At 45.0% G+C, this 20,334-nt stretch overlaps 6 protein-coding genes across 8 annotated transcripts; 3 read left to right on the forward strand and 3 right to left on the reverse strand.

Annotated features, from left to right (window-relative positions):
• Positions 1–46: 46 nt before the first annotated feature.
• Positions 47–2,544, forward strand: LOC6902191 (NECAP-like protein CG9132). The gene is made up of 4 exons (XM_002133682.3): positions 47–238; positions 677–1,073; positions 1,145–1,356; positions 1,424–2,544. Exons 1-4 carry the CDS (start codon positions 156–158, stop codon positions 1,473–1,475), a joined length of 744 nt encoding a protein of 247 aa, XP_002133718.1. The 5' UTR covers positions 47–155; the 3' UTR covers positions 1,476–2,544.
• Positions 2,545–4,116: 1,572 nt separating this feature from the next.
• On the reverse strand, positions 4,117–8,404 carry LOC4815614 (UPF0472 protein C16orf72 homolog). 3 transcript variants are annotated; one of them, XM_015185791.2, is made up of 6 exons: positions 7,707–8,404; positions 6,250–6,339; positions 5,994–6,180; positions 5,673–5,915; positions 5,492–5,611; positions 4,117–5,415 (listed from the first exon to the last, which is right to left on the reverse strand). In XM_015185791.2, the coding sequence occupies exons 1-6, from the start codon at positions 7,885–7,887 to the stop codon at positions 5,397–5,399; spliced, it is 840 nt and encodes a 279-aa protein (XP_015041277.1). In that variant the 5' UTR covers positions 7,888–8,404; the 3' UTR covers positions 4,117–5,396. The 3 variants fall into 3 exon arrangements, with proteins under 3 accessions (XP_015041277.1, XP_015041276.1, XP_001355588.1); XM_015185790.2 differs by having other exon boundaries at positions 4,117–4,711; positions 7,707–8,403; XM_001355552.4 differs by having other exon boundaries at positions 4,117–5,611; positions 7,707–8,403.
• A 271-nt stretch (positions 8,405–8,675) lies between these two features.
• On the forward strand, positions 8,676–10,480 carry Rrp45 (exosome complex component Rrp45). The gene is made up of 3 exons (XM_001355551.4): positions 8,676–9,250; positions 9,312–9,929; positions 9,989–10,480. The coding sequence occupies exons 1-3, from the start codon at positions 8,794–8,796 to the stop codon at positions 10,108–10,110; spliced, it is 1,197 nt and encodes a 398-aa protein (XP_001355587.2). The 5' UTR covers positions 8,676–8,793; the 3' UTR covers positions 10,111–10,480.
• Positions 10,481–10,634: 154 nt separating this feature from the next.
• On the reverse strand, positions 10,635–12,233 carry Sap30 (SIN3-associated polypeptide 30). The gene is made up of 3 exons (XM_015185789.2): positions 12,023–12,233; positions 11,416–11,961; positions 10,635–11,334 (listed from the first exon to the last, which is right to left on the reverse strand). The coding sequence occupies exons 2-3, from the start codon at positions 11,806–11,808 to the stop codon at positions 11,206–11,208; spliced, it is 522 nt and encodes a 173-aa protein (XP_015041275.1). The 5' UTR covers positions 11,809–11,961; positions 12,023–12,233; the 3' UTR covers positions 10,635–11,205.
• Positions 12,234–12,584: 351 nt separating this feature from the next.
• Lamtor5 (Late endosomal/lysosomal adaptor, MAPK and MTOR activator 5) lies at positions 12,585–13,682 on the forward strand. The gene is made up of 4 exons (XM_001355549.4): positions 12,585–12,737; positions 12,788–12,849; positions 12,923–13,058; positions 13,121–13,682. The coding sequence occupies exons 1-4, from the start codon at positions 12,703–12,705 to the stop codon at positions 13,197–13,199; spliced, it is 312 nt and encodes a 103-aa protein (XP_001355585.2). The 5' UTR covers positions 12,585–12,702; the 3' UTR covers positions 13,200–13,682.
• Positions 13,683–14,532: 850 nt separating this feature from the next.
• On the reverse strand, positions 14,533–16,197 carry LOC6902190 (mitochondrial import receptor subunit TOM70-like). The gene has a single exon (XM_002133681.3). The coding sequence runs from the start codon at positions 16,195–16,197 to the stop codon at positions 14,533–14,535; it is 1,665 nt and encodes a 554-aa protein (XP_002133717.2).
• Between the last annotated feature and the right edge of the window lie 4,137 nt (positions 16,198–20,334).

The raw sequence follows: 20,334 nt of genomic DNA on the forward strand, positions 1-20,334 counted from the left end.
CTAAGCGATACATCGATACCCAGAGTGCACTATCGTTATCAGTGTAGTTGGTAAGCTTAAAAGCTAGTCCCCCGAGCTTACAAAAAAAAAAAACACTTGGCAGAATTTCAGATAATAAACAAAATCGAAAACAGTAAAGTTTTTAAACAAAAACCATGGAATACGAGAGCGTGCTGATTGTCAAACCGGAGGTTTTTATATATAAAATACCACCGCGGGCGAGCAATCGAGGCTATAGGTGAGTCAAGGCAACAACAATAGGAAGGAAAAGTGACTACTGCTTTTTTCTTTGCTTTTACTGTGTTTTATTCTAAATTGAAAGTTTTTCCCCTGCACTCAAAAAGACGCCCCCACATCTGGGGCATGTCTACATGTGTATGGGTGTCTGTGTGTGTGTGCTGCGTGAGAATGCATAAATTATGCTTGTTGTTGTTGCTGTTGCTGCTCTTCTCGTTTGAAGTTCATTTCCAATTGATTTTTTACAGCTGCTCTATGCTTTTTGCTTAATTACTGTACATTTTCCCTTACACGTATGCGGCCACCCCTCCTCTCCCTTTCCCCTCCGAAAAAAGCTCCATCATTTGCGTGTGTGCTGCTGCTGCTGCTGCTGCCGCGGCTGCTGATTTCTTTGTTGCTCACTGATTTCCATCTGAATTTTCCCATCTCTTGTTTGCAGGGCCGCCGACTGGAACCTAAAGGAACCCACCTGGACAGGGAGGATGCGACTTGTGGCGAAGGGCACTGCCTGCATCTTGAAGCTGGAGGATAAGACCAGCGGCGCCCTATTCGCCAATTGCCCCATCGATACATATCCCGGCGTGGCCATCGAAGCAGTCTCCGACAGTTCCCGTTATTTCGTCATACGCGTCCAGGACGACAATGGAAGGTCTGCCTTTTTGGGCCTGGGCTTTGGCGATCGTTCGGACTCCTTTGATCTGAATGTGGCGCTGCAGGATCACTTTAAGTGGGTGAAGAACCAAGAGCAGATCGAAAAGGAGAAGACCGAGCCCAAGCAGGAGCTGGATCTGGGCTTCAAGGAGGGGGAAACTATCAAGATTAATATGAGGATAACGGTAGGCTCCTATGCTCCTTAACAGCCCATTAGGACTTTCCACTCAAGTATGTGCTGTTTTGTTTTGTATAGAAAAAGGACGGCTCCGACGGTCCGTCCCGGACTGGCAAGAACAAGGGCAACAGCGGCGTACTGCCACCGCCGCCCGGTGGCCTGGGCAAGATAGCGCCACCACCAGCCGCAGCGGCTTCTCCAGGGGCGACGGTTCGGACAAGCCCTGGCGTCTCGCCAGCCCACAGACCATCCGGCGGCGGCTCCGAGTGGACCGACTATGCATCAGCCGGGTGAGTCTCGTGTCTCCTGTAGCTGCTTCCCAATCCTCCCTAATGGCGTTTCGTTGTTCCGTTCCAGGGGCAATCAAGGACAACAGAACTCGGCAAATGCCAACTGGGTGCAGTTCTAATCCTCCTGCTGCCTACTGCTGCTGCTGTTGCGACCGACCTCCTTTCTTCTGTCATAGGATCTTCTTCAGCGCTTTATATTATCGCCTACTATCATTTTTTGGGGACATTCATTACTTGGATTATTTTTTTTTTTTCGTTTTGGCAATGGGGACGACGACGACGACCAAGAAGGGAAATTGAACCGAGGCATTCAGCGCAAGAGAAAAACGTTAAAGTTAGCCTTTTTTATATATATTAATTAATGGAAATTGTGTATTAGTTTCCCCTCTCTGCCTCTCCTCTCTCACACTGGAGGGGGCCTCTCTACCCGTCTCTCTCTGAATGGTGTAGATAGATAGGGAGGGGATTTTGGTAGCAAAACTATTTAGCCTGGTTGTTAATTGTGTAAAGGAATTGTTTGAAGGAAGCATGATAATTCGTAATAATTGTAATGGAAGTGAATATTCGGAAAGTGTAATTTGTTGGACGCAAAAGCGAATTAAGTTAAAACTTTAAACCAATTTTATAGGCACGCAACATGAAACATGCAAAAAAAACAAAAAAACTAAAGTGGAAAGTGATTCAAATTGTTGAGTACTTACACCAGTCACAGTCACAGTCACGTGTGCATGCAAGGACATTCCGCAGATGAGCAAGCAACTAAACAAAAGAAAGTATCGTATCGTTATAGGACGGCATTACATACCATACCAATTTTAGTTTATTGTTACACTATCTATCGCCCCCACGCAACAGTCTTGACCACCTTGTTCCTTCCCGTTCCACAATCCAGCCCCGACAACACGAGGGTCTTATATTATATTATATTTTTGTTTAAAAAACGGCACACACGCATAGCAATTAAGTAAATCAAATGAATTATATATATATATATATACTATATATATACACATACAGTATGATGAAAGATATCCATATGTATTTAAATAAACCACGCAATGTATTTAGTACATTACACAAAAGAAACCAACAAAAAACGAATGAGTATACAAACATATGTACATGCAATTACGATCGATAAATAGTGAACGAGATCTTGCTAAATATAAATTCAATAGTTAAACTGTTTGTCCCCCGATCCAGCTCTATATATACTTATTCCATAGTTTAATTGTTTGACCCCGCCCCTCCCCACGTTCTTGCTAATTCTGAGCCGAAACAATATCGTAGATTACTATGTGTATGTTTGGGAGCAACATCGCCCCCTGCTGCTGCTCCTTATTGTTTCTGTTGCTGTTGTTGAACAAAAACAAAAAACAAAAATGTGTATGAACTAAACTAAAACTAATGAAAACATAAAAAATAGTTATATATATTTGTTCCATTCATGTGTATACTTAGAGCTGCAACTGGCACACAATTTCATCGCTCGCTCCATCGACTGGGTATTAAACAAAACCACTTCTGGGCATACAGTGTGTTTCACTTTTCGCTGGACTGGCATGGACTAGACGGAGAGTGAGAGCAGATCCTCCAGATGAATCGATACTGCTTAAGCAGAATCTATTAGATATCTCCAAAATTAATCACAATAATAGGTATAATCGAATAGAAGATATTTGATAGATTAATGTATGCTCTGAAAGGTTCCAATTGACAGACCCAACACATTTTTACAATAGAATCTGGCCCATTCGAAGTCAGTAATCGAGTCCTGGATACAAGCTATTTGCAAGTCCATTCTTACCCATTAACGATTTCTTTCAATTTAAAAATATACCTTTAATTGTGAAAATTAGTACAGAATCTTAACCGACTTTCGAGGGCTAGAAAACACCTGATTTAATATTAACTAACCAAGGATTTGTCTCAACATGGTGATAAATGTGTAACTACTAACCAAACCATAGCGAAAATTGCAAGAATTTAGTTCAGTTTATATGTGGATATTAATTTGTACAAAAGCTCGTTCAGGGCACCCCCCAGCAGATGCCAAATCAACGAAGCTCTGCTCTCTCTTTACTCAACCCCGTCTTGTAACTGTGAAACGCACTGTATCATTATGGATATACGTTGAGGGGCTCTCGTGTTTCATTTTTGTAGCTCAATCGAGAGAAACTTCAATACCATCACTACATACATTATTTGCCAGCTTTGAGCAGTCTAAACAAAAAATGAACATACGAAAAAATAAAGTTAAAAAAATGATATGTATAAATATACACACACATGATATATACAAAATGCAACTAATATTAATGAAATACGAAATAAATACAAACAAAAACGCATAGCAATTTCAATGTACAATTAATGCAGTTTTCATTTTAAGGATTCTTTCCAAAAAAAATTTCAGGCTGGTCTGGTCTGGTCTGCTGCTTCCTTCTAGGAGCCACCTCCTCCTCCTGGATGGACGACTCCTTGTAACGATTGTAACATTTTCTTTTTTGCTTTCTTGGGACCGACTGCGTATTCTGGTGTCGGATTCCTTGGACCGTTGTTGGATTTTGGGGACCAACTGAGCTGCCCAAGACTTTGTCGACGAAGCTTTTTGTGCCTCGTGCACTGTTTTATACCCTTTGATTGTCCACACCAATAAATATCACTAATTTTCCATTAAACTTTTTTCTTTTTTTCATATGGTTTTTATTTAACTTATAATTTTTGCTTCCGGTCACTTTCGTTTTTTTTTTTTTTTAACTTTTTTGCTTGTTTTGTTTAAGTTGTTTAAATTTTAGTACATATAATTACATTTCATTATTCTCATAGGACATCTGCTTCCGCTTGACTTTGCCATCATCTCTCTGATACTCCTCCTTCCTCCTTTCTCTTAGCCTTTCCCATTTTGTTGTTTCGCTTAGTAATTTGTGTGTGTGTGTGTTTGTGTGTGTTACATATTCTGAATAGAACAGCATTGTGTGTGTGTGTTTGTGTGTGTTACATCATCGTTTGCTATTCACATACATAGCTATATGTACGTACATATGTATTAATAGATGTATAACCTGGCTAGCTAGAAACTTGCGGGGCTACTAACCACCAACACACAGATTCTATATATCATATTCTGCCTGATTTTTTAGTATATGTGCCTTCCATGCGCATAAGTAATGCTTGTTGTAGCGTTTTTTGTTGTTTTTTTTTTTTATTTAAATTTCAGTTTAGGTGGAATTTAGCTTTTTTTTGTGGCTTGGGGCAGAGACACCACGTCGACCCAGAGAACTGGCGTGGAGATCCTTCCTTTAGCGGAGATGTGGTCTAGGAGGGGGGAGAATGTGGCTGAGTGGGCGATTTCCTATACGAACAAGCAAAAAAACAAAAAAAACATATATGATTTATATCAAATATATAATCGGCTAATAAAATTTTTCACTTAAGTCGCATACATTATTACTATATATATATAGAACTGATTGGGGGATCTTGATGTTCTGGTTCTGCTCTGCCCTGTTATACTTTCGGCTTCTGTATCTAGTTACGATATTTACACAGCTGCATTTCCACGCTAAAAGTATTGTATAATACATTAACTACAGTCCTGCCTGCGACTACCTGCTCTCCTCCTCCTCGAATATCTGTTTGCTTAACTCTAAGTCTATATATTGGACACACAGTTGGCCCAGAAAATATTTCATCTTAATCAATTAATTTTCCAATAGCTGTTCGACGAAAATCCGTGCGAAAAAATCCAAAAACTCTATTGCACCGCTTCGTCGTCGTGAATCGTAATTGTTGACCGTATTTTTTTTAGAACTAGCAACTAAAACCTAGATTAAACTCATGTAAGTGTCTGCACATACATGCACAAGTTGGTTAAAGTGTGTGTGGGTGTGGGGCGAAGGCCATTGCAAAAAGATTTGAAAAAAGGCAAAAATTGTACATTTGACGTCTGTGCTTTCAGAACGCATCCTCTTCTGTCTTGCTTCTCTCGAAAGATTCTTTCTATCCAAAAATAGTGCCGATTCTACTACATTGCCTGATCACGACTTAAAAGGTGAGCTGCGGGGGAAGGTTGTGGTGTGTGTTATTTTGGGATAGATAATGGAGATAATGGCTTATTGGACGATGGGATTACATGAAGCGCTGTCGTTTACTGCTATAGTGGCATATATCCATTTTATCGTCGATGGGACTGCCGGGACGCTTGCAGTGACGCGCTATTTCATTGGCAACAAATGCAAATAGTTCCGGCCCCCTGAAATTAGAACAATCAAGAGATTAGGGAGGATATGCACAATCCAAATGCTTGGACTAACCGTGGGCGCAAAACCAAAGCCTCCTTGAAGGTGTGCAAATCATCGCCGATGCCAGCCCCCGGGGCACCGCCACCACCACCATGTACGACAGCTGGCGACAACAAATGCGATGGCGAAGCTCCTGTCAGTGGGCCACCGGGCAGGTCCAGGCCAGATCCGAGAAAGCCCAGGCCAGAGCCTGGTCCTCCGCTGGTCGAAAAATGTCCGCCGCCACCGCCGTGGTTATGCTCTGGTTTTGGTGACCTACGGAGACATCGAGAGAGGGATTTGGGTAAGATATAAAAGGGTGACTGCCCTGGATCCTGCTGCCGGGGGACTCACCGACGATTGGCATGTGGATTTGTGTTGAATGGCGGCATCGGTTTTCCGGCTAGATAGGCCAATAGATCCTCCCGGCGTATCATACGCCGTTTTTTGCTGCGCGCCCAATCTGCTAGCTCCCGTGTGCGGCGTTGATATCCGCACTGTACAGCAGCGTCGCTAGTGCGCTTGAGACCATCACATGATTCTGGAAGGTGCATTAATTGGGTATGGTTATGGTTACCATTGAAGGGGAATCAATATGTATATCGTGTACCTTTGTAAAGTGTTGTCACAGTGCCAGCTGCTGTCTGGAAGGGCAGCCAAAGGGCTCCTGTGTCTGAGGAAAATGCGTTCGATGAGCGCTCTGTCGGAAAAAAAAGGATGGAATGTGAGATAGTTGTTAGTGGTAGAAGTGTTGGAAGTGGAAGCCTAGAAAACTCAATTTCCTCTTCTCAAAAAAATAAAATAAAATAAACATGTCCGACCTGTCGGCCATTGAAGATCAATCTTCCTGCTGTCCCTCTCTCACTCTCCACTCTGGTATCTAGCTGTTCTTTTTGCAGTGTCTCCTCTTTGCACACCTGCTGCACACGGAGAATACAGGACGACGGCATAGAAAGAGAGAGGGAGAGTGAGAGTGGCTGTAGACCGACCTCCCTTGTGCCGTTATCGACCCGAGAAGAAGAGCCTGCAGCAAACTAAAGTGGAAGCGGGATGGCACTAGCCACACTCAGTCATAACCCAAAATAATTTGCAATAAAATAAAAAGAACAAGAGGCTGCGACAGCGACTTGCCGGATAGAAGAGAAGCAGATGAGAAGAAAGAAGAATCAATAGAAGGCATAGAAGCATATTCATCTTTCAGCTTCCGGTTTTGGGGCTGCGCCGTCATTACTATTTTCATTCTTTAATTTTTCGCCATCCCCCCCTCTCCGTTAAAAGAATGACGAAAGCAAAACAGCTGTTTGGGCATTGTTTTTGTTGTGACGCAGCGATGTGCGTTTCAGGTGTGTGTGTGTGTGTGTGTGTGTGTGCGTGTGTGTACATACGATGCACGCACATGTTGATTAATGGATATCGGAGCAACAACAAAAAGAAGCACACAAATAACTAGAATCAGCAATCAGCAAAATACACATGTAATTCCTAGACGCGACGCCTCTGCCTCTCTACACAGCTGCTGTCGCTGCCTACTGCGCTGCCATTGCACTTGGCTTCTACATCTCTCGCTCCCTCGCTCGCTCGCCCTCTGGGGCTCTGCCACCGACTCTCTCGCTCTCTCTATTCTATTGCAATGCTCTGACCGTGCCTCCACTCTCCCCATACCCAATACAAGCCAAAGCCCTTTCTGCATTTTGATAATGCGTAGATAGTGCAGGAAAAAAGGAGCTGAGAGCTCATTACGAAAAGGCTATGAAATTAGAGAAGAATTTTACTAATGAAAGGGTCAGGGCCGGGGGCAGAAGGTAAATGAAAGCCGGGATGGTGCTGCTTCTTCCTTCAGCGCTGGGCTATTAATACCTCGCCCAAAACTATTTTTACACACACACACACACTCAGACACAAAGAACCAACACAAAAAAAAAAAAAAAACTGAACCATGGAAATGCGTTTTGCCCCAGCTTCCTTCTCTCGCCGCTACACCGCCTATCCTTCTATTGGAGGGGACCGTGAAAGCCTGTACTACGCCCCTGTTACCAAAGTTCCGTTCCCCAGTTCCCCGGCACTTACCGCGATAGAGCTGGGCCACAGCGGTGGCCGAATCCTGGAATGCTCCCCAGACGGTGCCTAAATTGTTGTCACGCTGACGCACATACTCCCGTTCGAATTCATCATGCTGGCCGTCAATTTCATGGTGACACTGCTCCTCGAGCCAGCTTTCCTCGCCGCCCGATTCCTGCTGCTGTTGCATTTTTGACTGTTTTTTTTTGTGTGTATGTTAGTGTGTGTGTGGGTTGTATGTGGTTTTTGCTGCGCTGGTTTTTTTCTTCTGTCACAGTTACGGCTACTGCCCTGGACTCCGCGACTAGGGAATCGCGACTTGCGTCTTCTGGCTGCTGCTCCTTTCTGCTGCTTCCTCTTCTGCTACGACGACAGTACGCACTAACCACACACACACGAGCGAGATATGCTCACACAGAAGCACACACGCCTCACACACACGCAGTCTTGCTTCTGTGTGTGGGTGTGTAGAGGATTGTCCACTCTTGACTGCAGACTTCGGGCACTTGAATGCGCACTTTGATGCACTGCCTCCAATCCGCCACTAGATGTTGTGCCGTAGATCGCCTTTATATATTTTTTTGTTATATTGTATTTGTGTTATTCGACATCGAAACGAGTGTGATAGTAAATCACCTCAAAAAAGAATTGAGGCTCTGCTGTCAGTGCTGCCGGACTACTGATTCAAGATGTTTTCACCAGAGTTGGCATTCTAGTTCGATTTAGACGAGTCAGTTCGTTCTAGATCCCATCCCTGGAACTAAGAAATTGTAAATTTCTATGGTTCTATATGCCTTTCTTTACAGTGAGTTCAGTTAGAGGAACTGTTGAGAGATACATTTTATAAAATTTCACATTATTTATCAGAAACGTATGTACAAAACTCATGAATTTTTCAAATTCCTAAGACTTTGTAAGTTCATACTGAACGCTGCCATTTATTATTTCGTAGATCAATAGTTCCAGTTTAAATGAACCAGTTTAGGTCGATATCTTATCGAACTAGGTGGCAGCTCTGCAGAATCTCTGCACGTTTTTAAAAGCCGGCCGTACCAGAATCAAATCAAAAACAAAGCAAAAGTCAACAAGAACTAAAATGTTTATGAACACAGGCTTCTTCGAGCCGGGTAAAACAAAGACCGAACGTAAATTCATCCAACAGGCGGTGAAGCAGAGCCAACGCCTCGATGGCCGCAAGTCCGGCGAAAGCCGCGATGTCCAACTAACCTTCGGTGGGGAATATGGATCGGTGGTCGTGTCGCTGGGCGATACCAAGGTTATGGCTCAGGTGACCTGCGACATGGGCACACCGACCACGTCCAGGCCGAACGAGGGCAAGCTCCAGCTGTATGTAACACTGGCAGGCGTTTCCTACCTAGACTCGGTACAGAAGACGCACGATAAGCGCTCGCTCACGCTTAATTCGCTGCTGGAACGGACATTCCGCACCTCACGTTGTGTGGATCTGGAGTCTCTGTGTGTGGCCTCCGAGCTGCATGTCTGGTGCATCCGTGTAGACGTCAATGTTCTCAATCACGATGGAAATCTGTATGGTAAGCATGACGAGTGTAATAGGGAATGCCTTCGACCGTCTAACGTTTGCTTTCTTTGTAGATGCCAGCACTGTTGCCGTTTTGGCTGCCCTTATGCACTTTCGCCGTCCAGACGTGACTTTTACCGATGGTGAGCTCCGCACCTACACGGAGAAGGAGCGCGACATGATACCCCTGCTCTTTCTGCACTATCCTGTGAGCGTCACCTACTGCATCTACACAAGCAACTTTCAGCCCTTTGTGGACCCGACGCTACTGGAGGAGAATACCGCCGATTCGACTATTATTTTGAGCTTTAACTCCTACCAAGAGCTGTGCACTCTCAATGCTGGCGGCACTGTCCCAACTGATGTTCGCACCATCATGCAATGTGCCCGGAGTGCTGCGAATCGGTGCAAGGCCATGGTTACATTCATCCGAAAAGCCTTGGATCAGGATGAGCAGCAATGTTTAGAGGGCAGCAAGAGAAACACTGGCATGCTGGGTTTAATGGAAAAGTCGTCACAGAAGCTGAGCTTCAAGACTCTCATGAAGGGAGATCAAAAGCAGCAGCAGCATAAAACAGAGGACATGGATTTAGAAGTGGAGGCCAAACCGAATCCAAAGCTCGAAGCAGACGAAGAAGAGAACGCCGATAACGTCGAAAACGTCGAAAGCGATCAACCAGCACAGGAAGAGGGTAAGTCCTGCCTGAATAATGTTCCTTGTTCCTCTCACCATGCGTCTCCTTTTATTCAGAACTACCCATGGACGACAGCGGCTGGCTGCCGCAGGAACCTGAACCCACAATAGATCCGACAAAGCAGAGCCCTGGCAAACCCAAGCGTAAGCGCAACAAGGGCAACAAAAAGAAGCAGTAACAGAGTTCCTCCTAAGAAAGGAATGGTTTCTAGGGCGGTACGGAGGAAAAGGAAAGCGAAGCAAGTCATCTATTTGTAAACAATTTATGTATAATAAATCTATAAATTAATAGGTTAGACAGGCTTTCCATTAATGTTTACTTAAGCTTAATAATTGTATGGCTAAAATCAGTCTAGACCTTAACACAATTCGTTCAGTTTGTCAGCGCCCACTGATATACATCTTATTTAAGCTTAAACTAGCATTACGTAGTGGGGCAGGGGGAGCCACAGCCCTAGGCAGAAGATCGCGGTTGTCGTTTCGAGTATTGCAAGACATACAACCAGTAGAACGAACTTCAATTAAAAGAAAGTTAATTCGTTTCACTTATTTCGACTATGGGATTGATTTAATTTCTTTCCAAGGTGGGCCAGCCCCGGCTTAACGCTTAAAAGTGAACACAATTCGTGCTTGTCGCTGACCACGGAAATCATGGAATAAGAGTTCGCTTTTTGATTTCCGTTTCGTTCAATTGGTTTTGCTGTTTGTTTTTGTAAAATGTACATGGTTTATTCGTGCGTTGGTTTAATGTTTTAGATTTTAGGTATATCTATTATGTATATAAAGAGCTATTAACAACGGACAAATGCTACAATAAAGTTGTAAAAATTCATTCATCTTAGTGTTAATTATTCTTCTTTCGCGATTACCAATCTCCTCTCCTCTCCTTTCTTGGCTTTAAACTACAATACATACATCATATAATTCTTGTTTTGGGAGCACCAGTTGCTGTTTGCTTGTTTACTTAATTTCTTTAGATGTAAATTTATATTACATTCTTTATTCTACAATTAAATGTATATTTATCTTCTGATTTTTGTTGGGATGTAGGAAGATTGCTGGTAGGCATGGGCACAGTACAGGATTGTGGGACATTATTGCTATTAGAAGTGAACAATGCTGACGTCAGGAGAACGAATGATGACGAAAGCAAACGCAGCAACAATGTGTATGTGTGCTGTCTGTGTATGTGTGTGTGGAAGGGAGATAGCTAGTTTGCTTTGGGAGCCGGCAGCCGTAGCATCCTCCCTCCCATTGTGTCCTTTATATCCAATTTAGGTGGTATCATTGCCAATGCCATTCTTTTGATCCAACTTATTTGTCCCCATTTTCACCATATACACAAAAAACGTGATTATCTCTTTTTCCTTGATGGGTATTGTCTTGAAATGTTTCATGATGGTCTGCACACACATAGGAAAGGAAATAGAACACAATATATCTGGTGAAATTTAACAAAAGACTATCATTAGATCTCGACTTACATCGGCCAATTGTGCCCGCTTCATGCCCTGCCGTGTCTGGACCTTAAAGTGGCGCTTATAGCGACGCAGTGTGCTAACGCTCAGCTGGTAGAGATCAGGAAACTCGTGTAAATCAGTGTCCGTCTCATTGCTATCGTCTTCGCTGTCCTTGCGTCGTCGCTTGGTCCGTACCGACTGTATGCGCTCCTTGTGGTGGTCACAGATGTAGATGTGCTGGGCACTTGGGTCACTGCTCAGCCTCAGGCGCTTCTGGGCCACAGTCTTCTGGATGCGTTTGCTGTAGCTGGCGTAGCCGGCCTGATTGCGACACCTTTCCATGTCGTCAATCAGGCAGCAGGTCTGGTCTGCGTGGCCACGGGAGTCCTCCTCACCGGTGCTGAAGCCGTTGTTCATAATGTTACCTTACCGATTCTTGATCTCTTTATTGTGAATGTGTATGGTGTGTGCACTGCTCCTGCTGCTCGCGACGGGTTTTGTTTCTCTGTTTTTGTTGCCTTCCCTTCTGCGTCTTCCTTATCGATAATTGATGGTCACACCAGACTGAACCTGCAGGGTCATACTTAGGTATGGTAAGGTATGTATTTTGTGCTCCCACTTATCCGCGTACCACTGGAGAGGAGACGACGAGTCGTTGAAGTTGCGTTCGATATTTGTCCCGTAGTACTTTTAAGACGTCATTAAGATGTTCCAGCGCACATCGAATGCCAATTCGTGAACAAACTGACATAAAAATCAAACATTTTTCATATATGATTAGATATGGACAACAGGCAAAAACAGCCAAGGGAAATGGCCACGCTCGTATGAACCTCACCTCGCTATTTTTGATCAACAATATGCCATGTGGGCGGACCTATTTTTGGCCTCATGGTATATTAGGCAAAAGAGGTCGATTTTAACTTGCGTGCGTTGCATTTTCTCGGCCGTTTTTCGAATTGGCCATACCCCTTTTCCACAGCAATTGCCGGAGAATTTGAAAGAATATACAAATATAATAGCTGATCATCTACGGTGTTTTATATACTGTTTTTTTTTTACGTTGAAATTGAGTTGAAGGTATATTTACGGTATATCGGAATATACTGGTATATTTGATCAAGTTTATCTACTAAATTTAATTTTTAAAGGTATATTTAATGAGACGGAATATTTTGGTATATTTTTGAGGGTCAGACCGTATATCTTATCAATAAGTCCGCGGTCACACTATCCCTAATCATTGTTTTGGTTTTTGCTTTGTTTTTTTGTAGTTAATTTCGCCAAAAACGTAAAATTTAAGTGTAGCTCATGGAGACCCAACTGGAGAAAGTCTTGAGCGATATGTATGGCATCTCGATAATACCAATAACGTATTAAACACCCACTTTTGCAGCGTCACACAACCGGACACGGTGGGCGCTCTGCTGGCGAATCGTCAAGGGCTCTGCTTGGGCGGTGAGTAGATATCCCCAATGGATGAGCATTTGCAATTAGTTGTGCCAGACCAATAACGAGCAATGCCTTGCAGTCAAAGGCGATATAAACCCGAATGTCTCTGGCATCGGCATGGCCATATCTGATCAGGTGGCGGGTCTGGAGCCAAGGAATGCGGTGGCTCAACCAGAGGCACGTCATCCAACCATCTGCCTATACAGTGGAAATAGGTAAGTGATCGAACCCTTGCCTCTGGCACTTAACCGACTTCTCCCCCGTCCCCGTGGAACAGGCGCTGCGTCATCCAGAGGAATGGGGAGATTACTGGCGTAATTTACAAGCAGCACACATCTGCCCCGACCAGCGATTAGCTAGATTTTGGACGAGCAACATTCGTCATTCTCAGGCCAAGTCAAGTCTTCCAAATTGCGCTTGTTCCAGGAATCGCATACGGGACTCGAATTGGGACACTGCTGCTACTGAGAAGAAATCGCTTACGTGCCTCGCGCTCTAGTTAAAGTGTTTCAATGCCAGTTCTGGCCGTCTTCATTTCTTTTTCTTGTTATCATTATGGTTTTTTTTTTATAAATTCGCATTAATCACCAAAGTTACGAGTAGTTGCAAGTTAACCCACATCTTATGTATATAGAAAGCACTTTTCACGACTAAGCCTTAAATTGAGTACGCATACAATCCTATATGAATATACACACACATATACATACATACGCATATACATATATCTAAATCGATCAGATAAATAATCATGTGTAACCACGGTCGCCACTTTTGGCAACTATTTACATTTACCTGCTGGTGCAATAGCAATTAAAACTATGAAACTACGCTTCCAATTGAAAATGATACAATTCTATGCTGTGGGTAAGCCCTAGTCGAAATTTAAATCACTACATTAATTATGCCAAGCGGACCCTCCTTCCTTGGCTACCTCTATTTGGTATCGCCGCCAACACCATAATTACTCAATCATACGAGTACTCGTAGCAATCATGCACTGCGCTTTCCTTTTCCGGGTTGAGATCGTCAGTGTTCAGTCGTTGAGGAAATGCAGAGCCGCCCACGTCATGTAATGAACGAACCGAAAAAATATGATACATTGTTGTCATGCAACATGCAACAGGCATCAGGCATCAGGCAACAGGCAACTCGCAGTGCCACCAGACAAATTGCCGTAAATTCCACAGCCCACGAGCATCGTTTTTTTTTTTTTTTCTATAATATGTATTTTGAAAGTAGTATGACAACATGGCGCCCCCTGTCCATCACAGTAACACGCGCCTGATGCACACACAAATTTTGACACGAATGCAGCCGAAAATCTTCTCTAGCCAGCGACTGGTCCCACATGGCACCGCCAGGAAAAGGAGGAGTAGTAGTAGGAGGATGGGGAGTTTGGCTGGTTCCATAAACGGGTTCGTTCGTGCTTTAAATTGCACTGTAAAATATTGATTATATTTCAGCTAGTCGCGAGTGCGGTGATGCAATGAAGTGCATCCTCAAATATTTTCGGCAAGTGCTCGGTCAGCAAATGCATTCGATTCCAGGCTCGGCCCCAGGGAATGGTTTGGCGCGAATGAAACGGGATTTTGAGTTGCACAAATGTATATGTATAAAATATAACAAAAATAATTGGACATAACTAACTAGAGAACAATTGTTTGGGCGAACGAATAACGAGAGCACCTAGTCGAGGCTCGAGAGGTGCTGTTGGACCTGTTCGTTCATGCTCTTGATGTCGATGCCCAGTTTTTCGGTGACATTGATCTGAGCCTGGGAGGCATTGCGTAGGGCAAAGGCATGAGTTAGGTCATCATAGCTCTTGCAGCAACTTATGGCCTGGTCGAACAGCTCAACAGCTTCCTTTAGGTGCGCCCGCTGCACCTCGATGGTGCCTAGAGTCTCATACGCCAGCTGGCAGTGGGGATCATCCGCGATTGCCTTGTTGAGCATCTTTGAAGCCATCTCCTTGTCCCCACGCCACTGCATGACCATGAGTGCATGCTGCACAAGCACGGACGAATTGGAGGGCTCCAATTCCAGAGCCTTTTCGAAGTATTCCTGGGCCTTGGGAAAGTCCTGACGGTCGACCAGCATTTGGGCCATCAAGTTGTAGCATTCGACGCATTTGGGAAACTCCATGATGGTCTCCTCAAAGTTGCGCATCACGCCCTCCATGCGTTTCTCGCTGAGGGCACCCGAGATGATGGAGGCACGGTAGTCGGCATAGTGCATGTTGATAACAGCCACAGCGTGCCTAGGTGCCTTGGTCACCGACTTCTTGAATTGCGTGAGCGCCTCAGCCGGATCCAGGGGCAGTAGAGTGAGAGCACGCTGAAAGTACACATCAGGGTTTGAGGGTTGCATCTTCTCCGCCGCATCGAAGTCGGCTACGGCAGCCGCCTTGTCATTCATGTAGTAGTTGACAGTGGCACGACGCATATAGGCATACGCGGAGAGGGTGGTATCGGCGTTGGGGTTGTTGACGATGGCCCCAAAGTCGTGCTTGCTCTCCTTGAACGCGTTGGAAAGCAGATAGAACGTGCCGCGCATCAGCAGGGCGTCGAACCGGTAGCCGGAATCGGGGGACTCGATTTCCTCCGTGCAGGCTGGGATAATTTCTTTGAAGTGCCGGGCGCGCAACGCCCTGTGTGCGCGCATGAAGGCGTTGGGCGTCTTCACCAAGGAGCGCGCCGGCAAGTTGGTAGTCTGCAGTGGATCGGCAAAGAACGGGAGCATGTAGGAGTTGAAGCAGAACAACGAAGGCACAAGCGGTGCCCGGCTAGCCAGTTCCTCGACGGCGTCTGCACGTCCCGTCAGCTGGAGTATGCGATCGGCAAACACAATGCTGTGATTGTTCTGGAACAGCTCCAGGATGCAGCAAGCCGTAATGTCGTCTAAGCTGTCCTTGATGTTGTTCAGAGCCTCGTGAGCGTGGGCCCGACGCGCGTAGGCCTTGGAGTAATGAGGACAGTACGCCAACAACTCGGTACAGTCCTCCAGAACCTTGTCCCACTTGTGCAGCATCTCATATGCCTCCGCTCGACTATGCAGCAGCATTACCATGTCTTTGGGCTGGTCCTTCGGGCACAAGTCGAGCGCCTTTCCGTAGCACAGCACAGCATCCTTGTACTTCTCGTTGCGAAGGCAATTCTTGCCCGCCGCCGCGTGCATCATGGCCTCCTTGGACAGAGCTAGCTTCTGGGCCGGCGTAGACTTCCCGGCGATTATTTTCCTAGCTCCGATCGCCATGAGCCCGATCACGAATGGCGTGCTGCAGATCACGCCGATCTGCCACTTCTCCAATTTAACAGCCGTCAGGCGCTGGAGGCCCTGAAGTATCATCGCCATTTTCGGTTTATAGCGATGATTCGAAATTACCGTCAAAATACGTATGTAGTTCGTTTCGAAAGTTGTTTTTTTTTTTCAACTATTTTCTTTTGGAAATTTTTTGTAATTTACTTGTTTCTAGTCAGTAGGAAGTCCTATTCAAGAATGAGAAATTTAGAGTCGAGCCTACAGTCGTATAAAGGCTTTGGCTGAAGTTCCAAGTCAAGGATATATTGATCAATTTTTTTTCGAAATTCCCTGTGCCCTCAAATATTACACGACGCCAAAGTTTGTTGAGTTTTTTCGCTTGGCTTGCTTTCTAGCGATTTCCAACTGTTCTAAAATATAGAAAATGAGTCCTAATGGCCCCGAAATAAGGGACTAAATAGAATGAAAATGTACTGTTCTATGGGTGTCTGTGGATCGACTGGGGTTATATGATATGGATATCCCACAGATCACTTTTGGTGGGATGGATCTCCGACTTGTTTCTTATCATCTGCTTGTGTGCTGGTATGTCCTCCATAATCATGATTGTATTTCAATGTTTACTTGTTGCAAAGCCCACGGAAAACAGCCTTGAACTTTCACCAACCGTCATCAGGGGCACTGTCGATCCACAGACGACGACGTCCAACGTGTAGGATGAGGCAGAGCAGAGCAGAGCAGAGCAGAGCAGATCTGATCAGAGTCTGTGGCTCCGAGGAGGCCACTGTCTGTACTGCGTACCCCTGCCTCTGCTCAGTGTGGGTGTCGTGCCGTCGAAAAGCTGCGGCCATGCAAGGTAAATACTCGTACACAGGCCTGAAACAACAGAATGAAAAATGAACAAAACTCAAATGAAATTGGCCGCCAAGGTGCGTTTGTTTAGCCACATGCACGAGCATACCAGCAGCACTCGCATGACGCGCCGAAGGCCTTCAACTTGAATTAACCGTTCAGCTAATCGATCGGCTAGGGCACTGCTCTGCTCTGCTCTTCTCTGCTCTGCTCTGCTGTACAGTGCCTCTCTCCCTCTCCGCTGCACTCTGGTTCTCTATGAAGAAACGAAACTGGGGTCAGAGCTTTGGAAAATCTTATGCTCACGGATTGCATAGCAACAAGAGTATCAGAAGCATCATGCATCACTCTCACAGAGAGAGCGAACGTATCTGGATCCAATGGCCTTTCCCTTTCTTTCCTCAATCACATTCCGAATACATGGCGAAAGTGAGAGACAGAGATAGAGAGAGAGAGAGAGAGAGGGAGAGACAGCAATGATTCATGATGCTCGAAACGCATCCGAAAAGAAATTCCAAATTCCAAAGTGAAAATTTCTCTTATGTCTTGCTGCATTTCGTACAGACCCGGACAAAATGCGATCCAAGCGTTGAACGGAAAATAAAGGAAAATAATCTGATAATCGCTAATCGTTAATGGGAAAATTGATTAATGAAACTGATTGATAAAAACTAAAAGTATCTTCAAGTATCTTGTACTTCAGTGCGTGCAAATGTGAGCTTACTTCTGGTTATTCTAAAATCTCAAATATAAGATTCTAAAGAGACAGTGCCTTCAATTGAACGAATGGACATTCAACAGGCATTTGCATTTGAATTTGCATTTTCACTGCCAATCGCATTCTCAATTGCCATTCCACTGGGACGGCGAGACAATTGCAGTCCGGGGGCCAATTCAGCTTGCCACCAAATGCGTCTGGCAACGGAAATGGAAAGCAATTTGCAGCTTCTCCACACATTCCCAAATATGGGGGGTATACTCGTACGAGTATCATCTTACATATGGCTCCGTTTTGGGGTAATTATGTCATGGGGAGCCCGCGCTCCCCAACAAAAACAAAATTCTTTGGCCAAGTTTCGTGCCAGCAGCGCCATCACGTCATCGCCTTATGCTCTGATGTGTCCAAATGAAATGACGACATTTTTGTAACTGTTTCGTTGTATCTGTATCGGACTCCGTTTCTGGCTATGGCTATGGCTATGGCTCTGTTCTGAATCCATGCACTTCTATCGGTCATCGGCGATCGACGCGGCACCTGTTAGTCGTGACGCACTTATCGGAAAATGCAACGTTGCGCTGGGGAGTCATTTGTCTGCTTAGAGCCTTTCTGAAACAAAAAGTATGTTGTTTCGATATTTATTTATCAGACCCATATATGAGAATGGTCAGATAGTTATGGGACAGTTATGCCTGGAATATTCCCTATGTCTTCTACGAGCTCCACATTAATCATTAATTTACAATTTCTGTGTTTTATAACTCTGTGATAGAGCCCCAGGACGGGAACGGGGACTGGGAGGGGGCTCAGCAGGTGAGGCCGAATAAATAAAAATGTTTGCATAAGTATAAATATATATTTGTGACGCCACGCCGACTTCTTACGAGAAATGCTGACGCGAGTGAATCATCATCGGTGACTTGGATTCGGTTTCGGTTGATTTGCCTTTTTTGGTTAATTTTAAAACTGATTGGGACTATTACACCAGTTGAATCTGCATAAATATACCGATGAATCATTTGACCACATGGTTCATTGGTTCATTGGCAAACGTGGGGACTACACAGGTGTCTCATGGCATACATACTCGTATTTGTGGGATCTCCCAAGGCTTGGGTGTGGGATGGAGCCAAGATCTACATCAGAAGATGTGTCGGGTCACCTCTCGGTCTCCCTCGGCTTGAATGTCTTCTGCTCTAATCACTGAATATATCGAAATTCAATCAACTTTTGCATGCCATTATTAAGGGGAGACCGATTGTCTGGCCAACGGTGTTTGGTCAATTGATTCTCCCAATAGATTCGCGCTCTGTGTGTGCTTGTGTGTGTGTGTGATTGTATAATAGTACCTAGTAATACCTGTGGCTGCTGACAGAATGCTTTGTTATAGATTTGGTTCGTTTTTCGTGCGCTGCACACACCAGCATCAGCAGATTCTACACTATACGTATACCTATGCACATATTTAGATACATAGGTACATATGTGAGCGTGTATATAGTAGCGCTAACACATCCCAATGTTTTTCTATATACCAGACAATTAAAACAATTGATGCGATTTCTCGCACAAATGTGCCAAACACGAACATTCAATTTATATTTAGTCGATCGCCTTCATCCGTCAAATGATAGTCGGATCGTATCGGATCGGTTCGGATTGGATCAACCGCAAAAGCACTCCTCTGCCCCTACCCCTGCCACAGACAGGCAAGAAATGAAATCGATTAAAAATCGAGCACAATGCTGTAATTCACACAGCTTTGATCGAACTTTGTGGCAAGAGGAGGAAAGCCGTGGGTGTGCTGCGTGCTGCGTGCTTCGCTCTGCTTAAAGTATGTCAACCCATTTCGGATTTCGTCATCAGCATCGGGCTCGGTATCGGCATCGGCATCGGCACCGGTATGGGATCAGCACCATTAACATGCCGCCACCTCTTGAATCACTTTCTACTTTCACTGCTTCTTCGCCTTTACCTCGAAGACACACCACACACACACACACACACACCAACGAGTGGGGCTTGTTGGCTGCTGATGATGGCTCGCTTTGTACTCATTCGAGGGCTAAAGACGGCAAAATTGACGTCAGACACACGGCGATAACCTTTGCCAGCCATGCCGCCGTTTGCAATCTGGGCAATCAGATGCTCTCCTCCGTACACCGTACACGGAACAGCTGTTGGCTCGCACAGCACCACGATACGATGTAAGCCCCGATAGTTTCTGCGACGCAGATGGCTGGCTCTGGCTCTGACTCTCTGACTGTGCCTGGGTCTGGTTTTAGCACTTTATGCTTACTTAGTTGGGTAAACAATACGAGTATAGACGAGACGAGTAGTGGTGCACAAACATGCCCTCGGCTGATCATACACCAGCCCTCCAACGCAGCGCTGCTTCCGCAAAGTGGCTGAAAATCCCAAATGCAGAAGCCCCCCGCCGTTTGCATCTGCAATGCATTGACCTCCGACTGCAGGGCCAAGAGACAGACATATGGTTGGGGTTTGATCTTGATCGTTTGGCTAAGGTGACAATCGGTAAACAGTACATATGTGAGTACTCTATAGTAAAACCCACCTGCTGCTGCCCGTCGAAGGTAAATGCATACCCATACATTCGGCTAAATTAAGATTGTAGAAAGAAAAGTGGGAGCCAAGTAAGT

Source organism: Drosophila pseudoobscura, chromosome X, assembly GCF_009870125.1.
Source record: "Drosophila pseudoobscura strain MV-25-SWS-2005 chromosome X, UCI_Dpse_MV25, whole genome shotgun sequence".
Classification (NCBI taxonomy): domain Eukaryota; kingdom Metazoa; phylum Arthropoda; class Insecta; order Diptera; family Drosophilidae; genus Drosophila; species Drosophila pseudoobscura.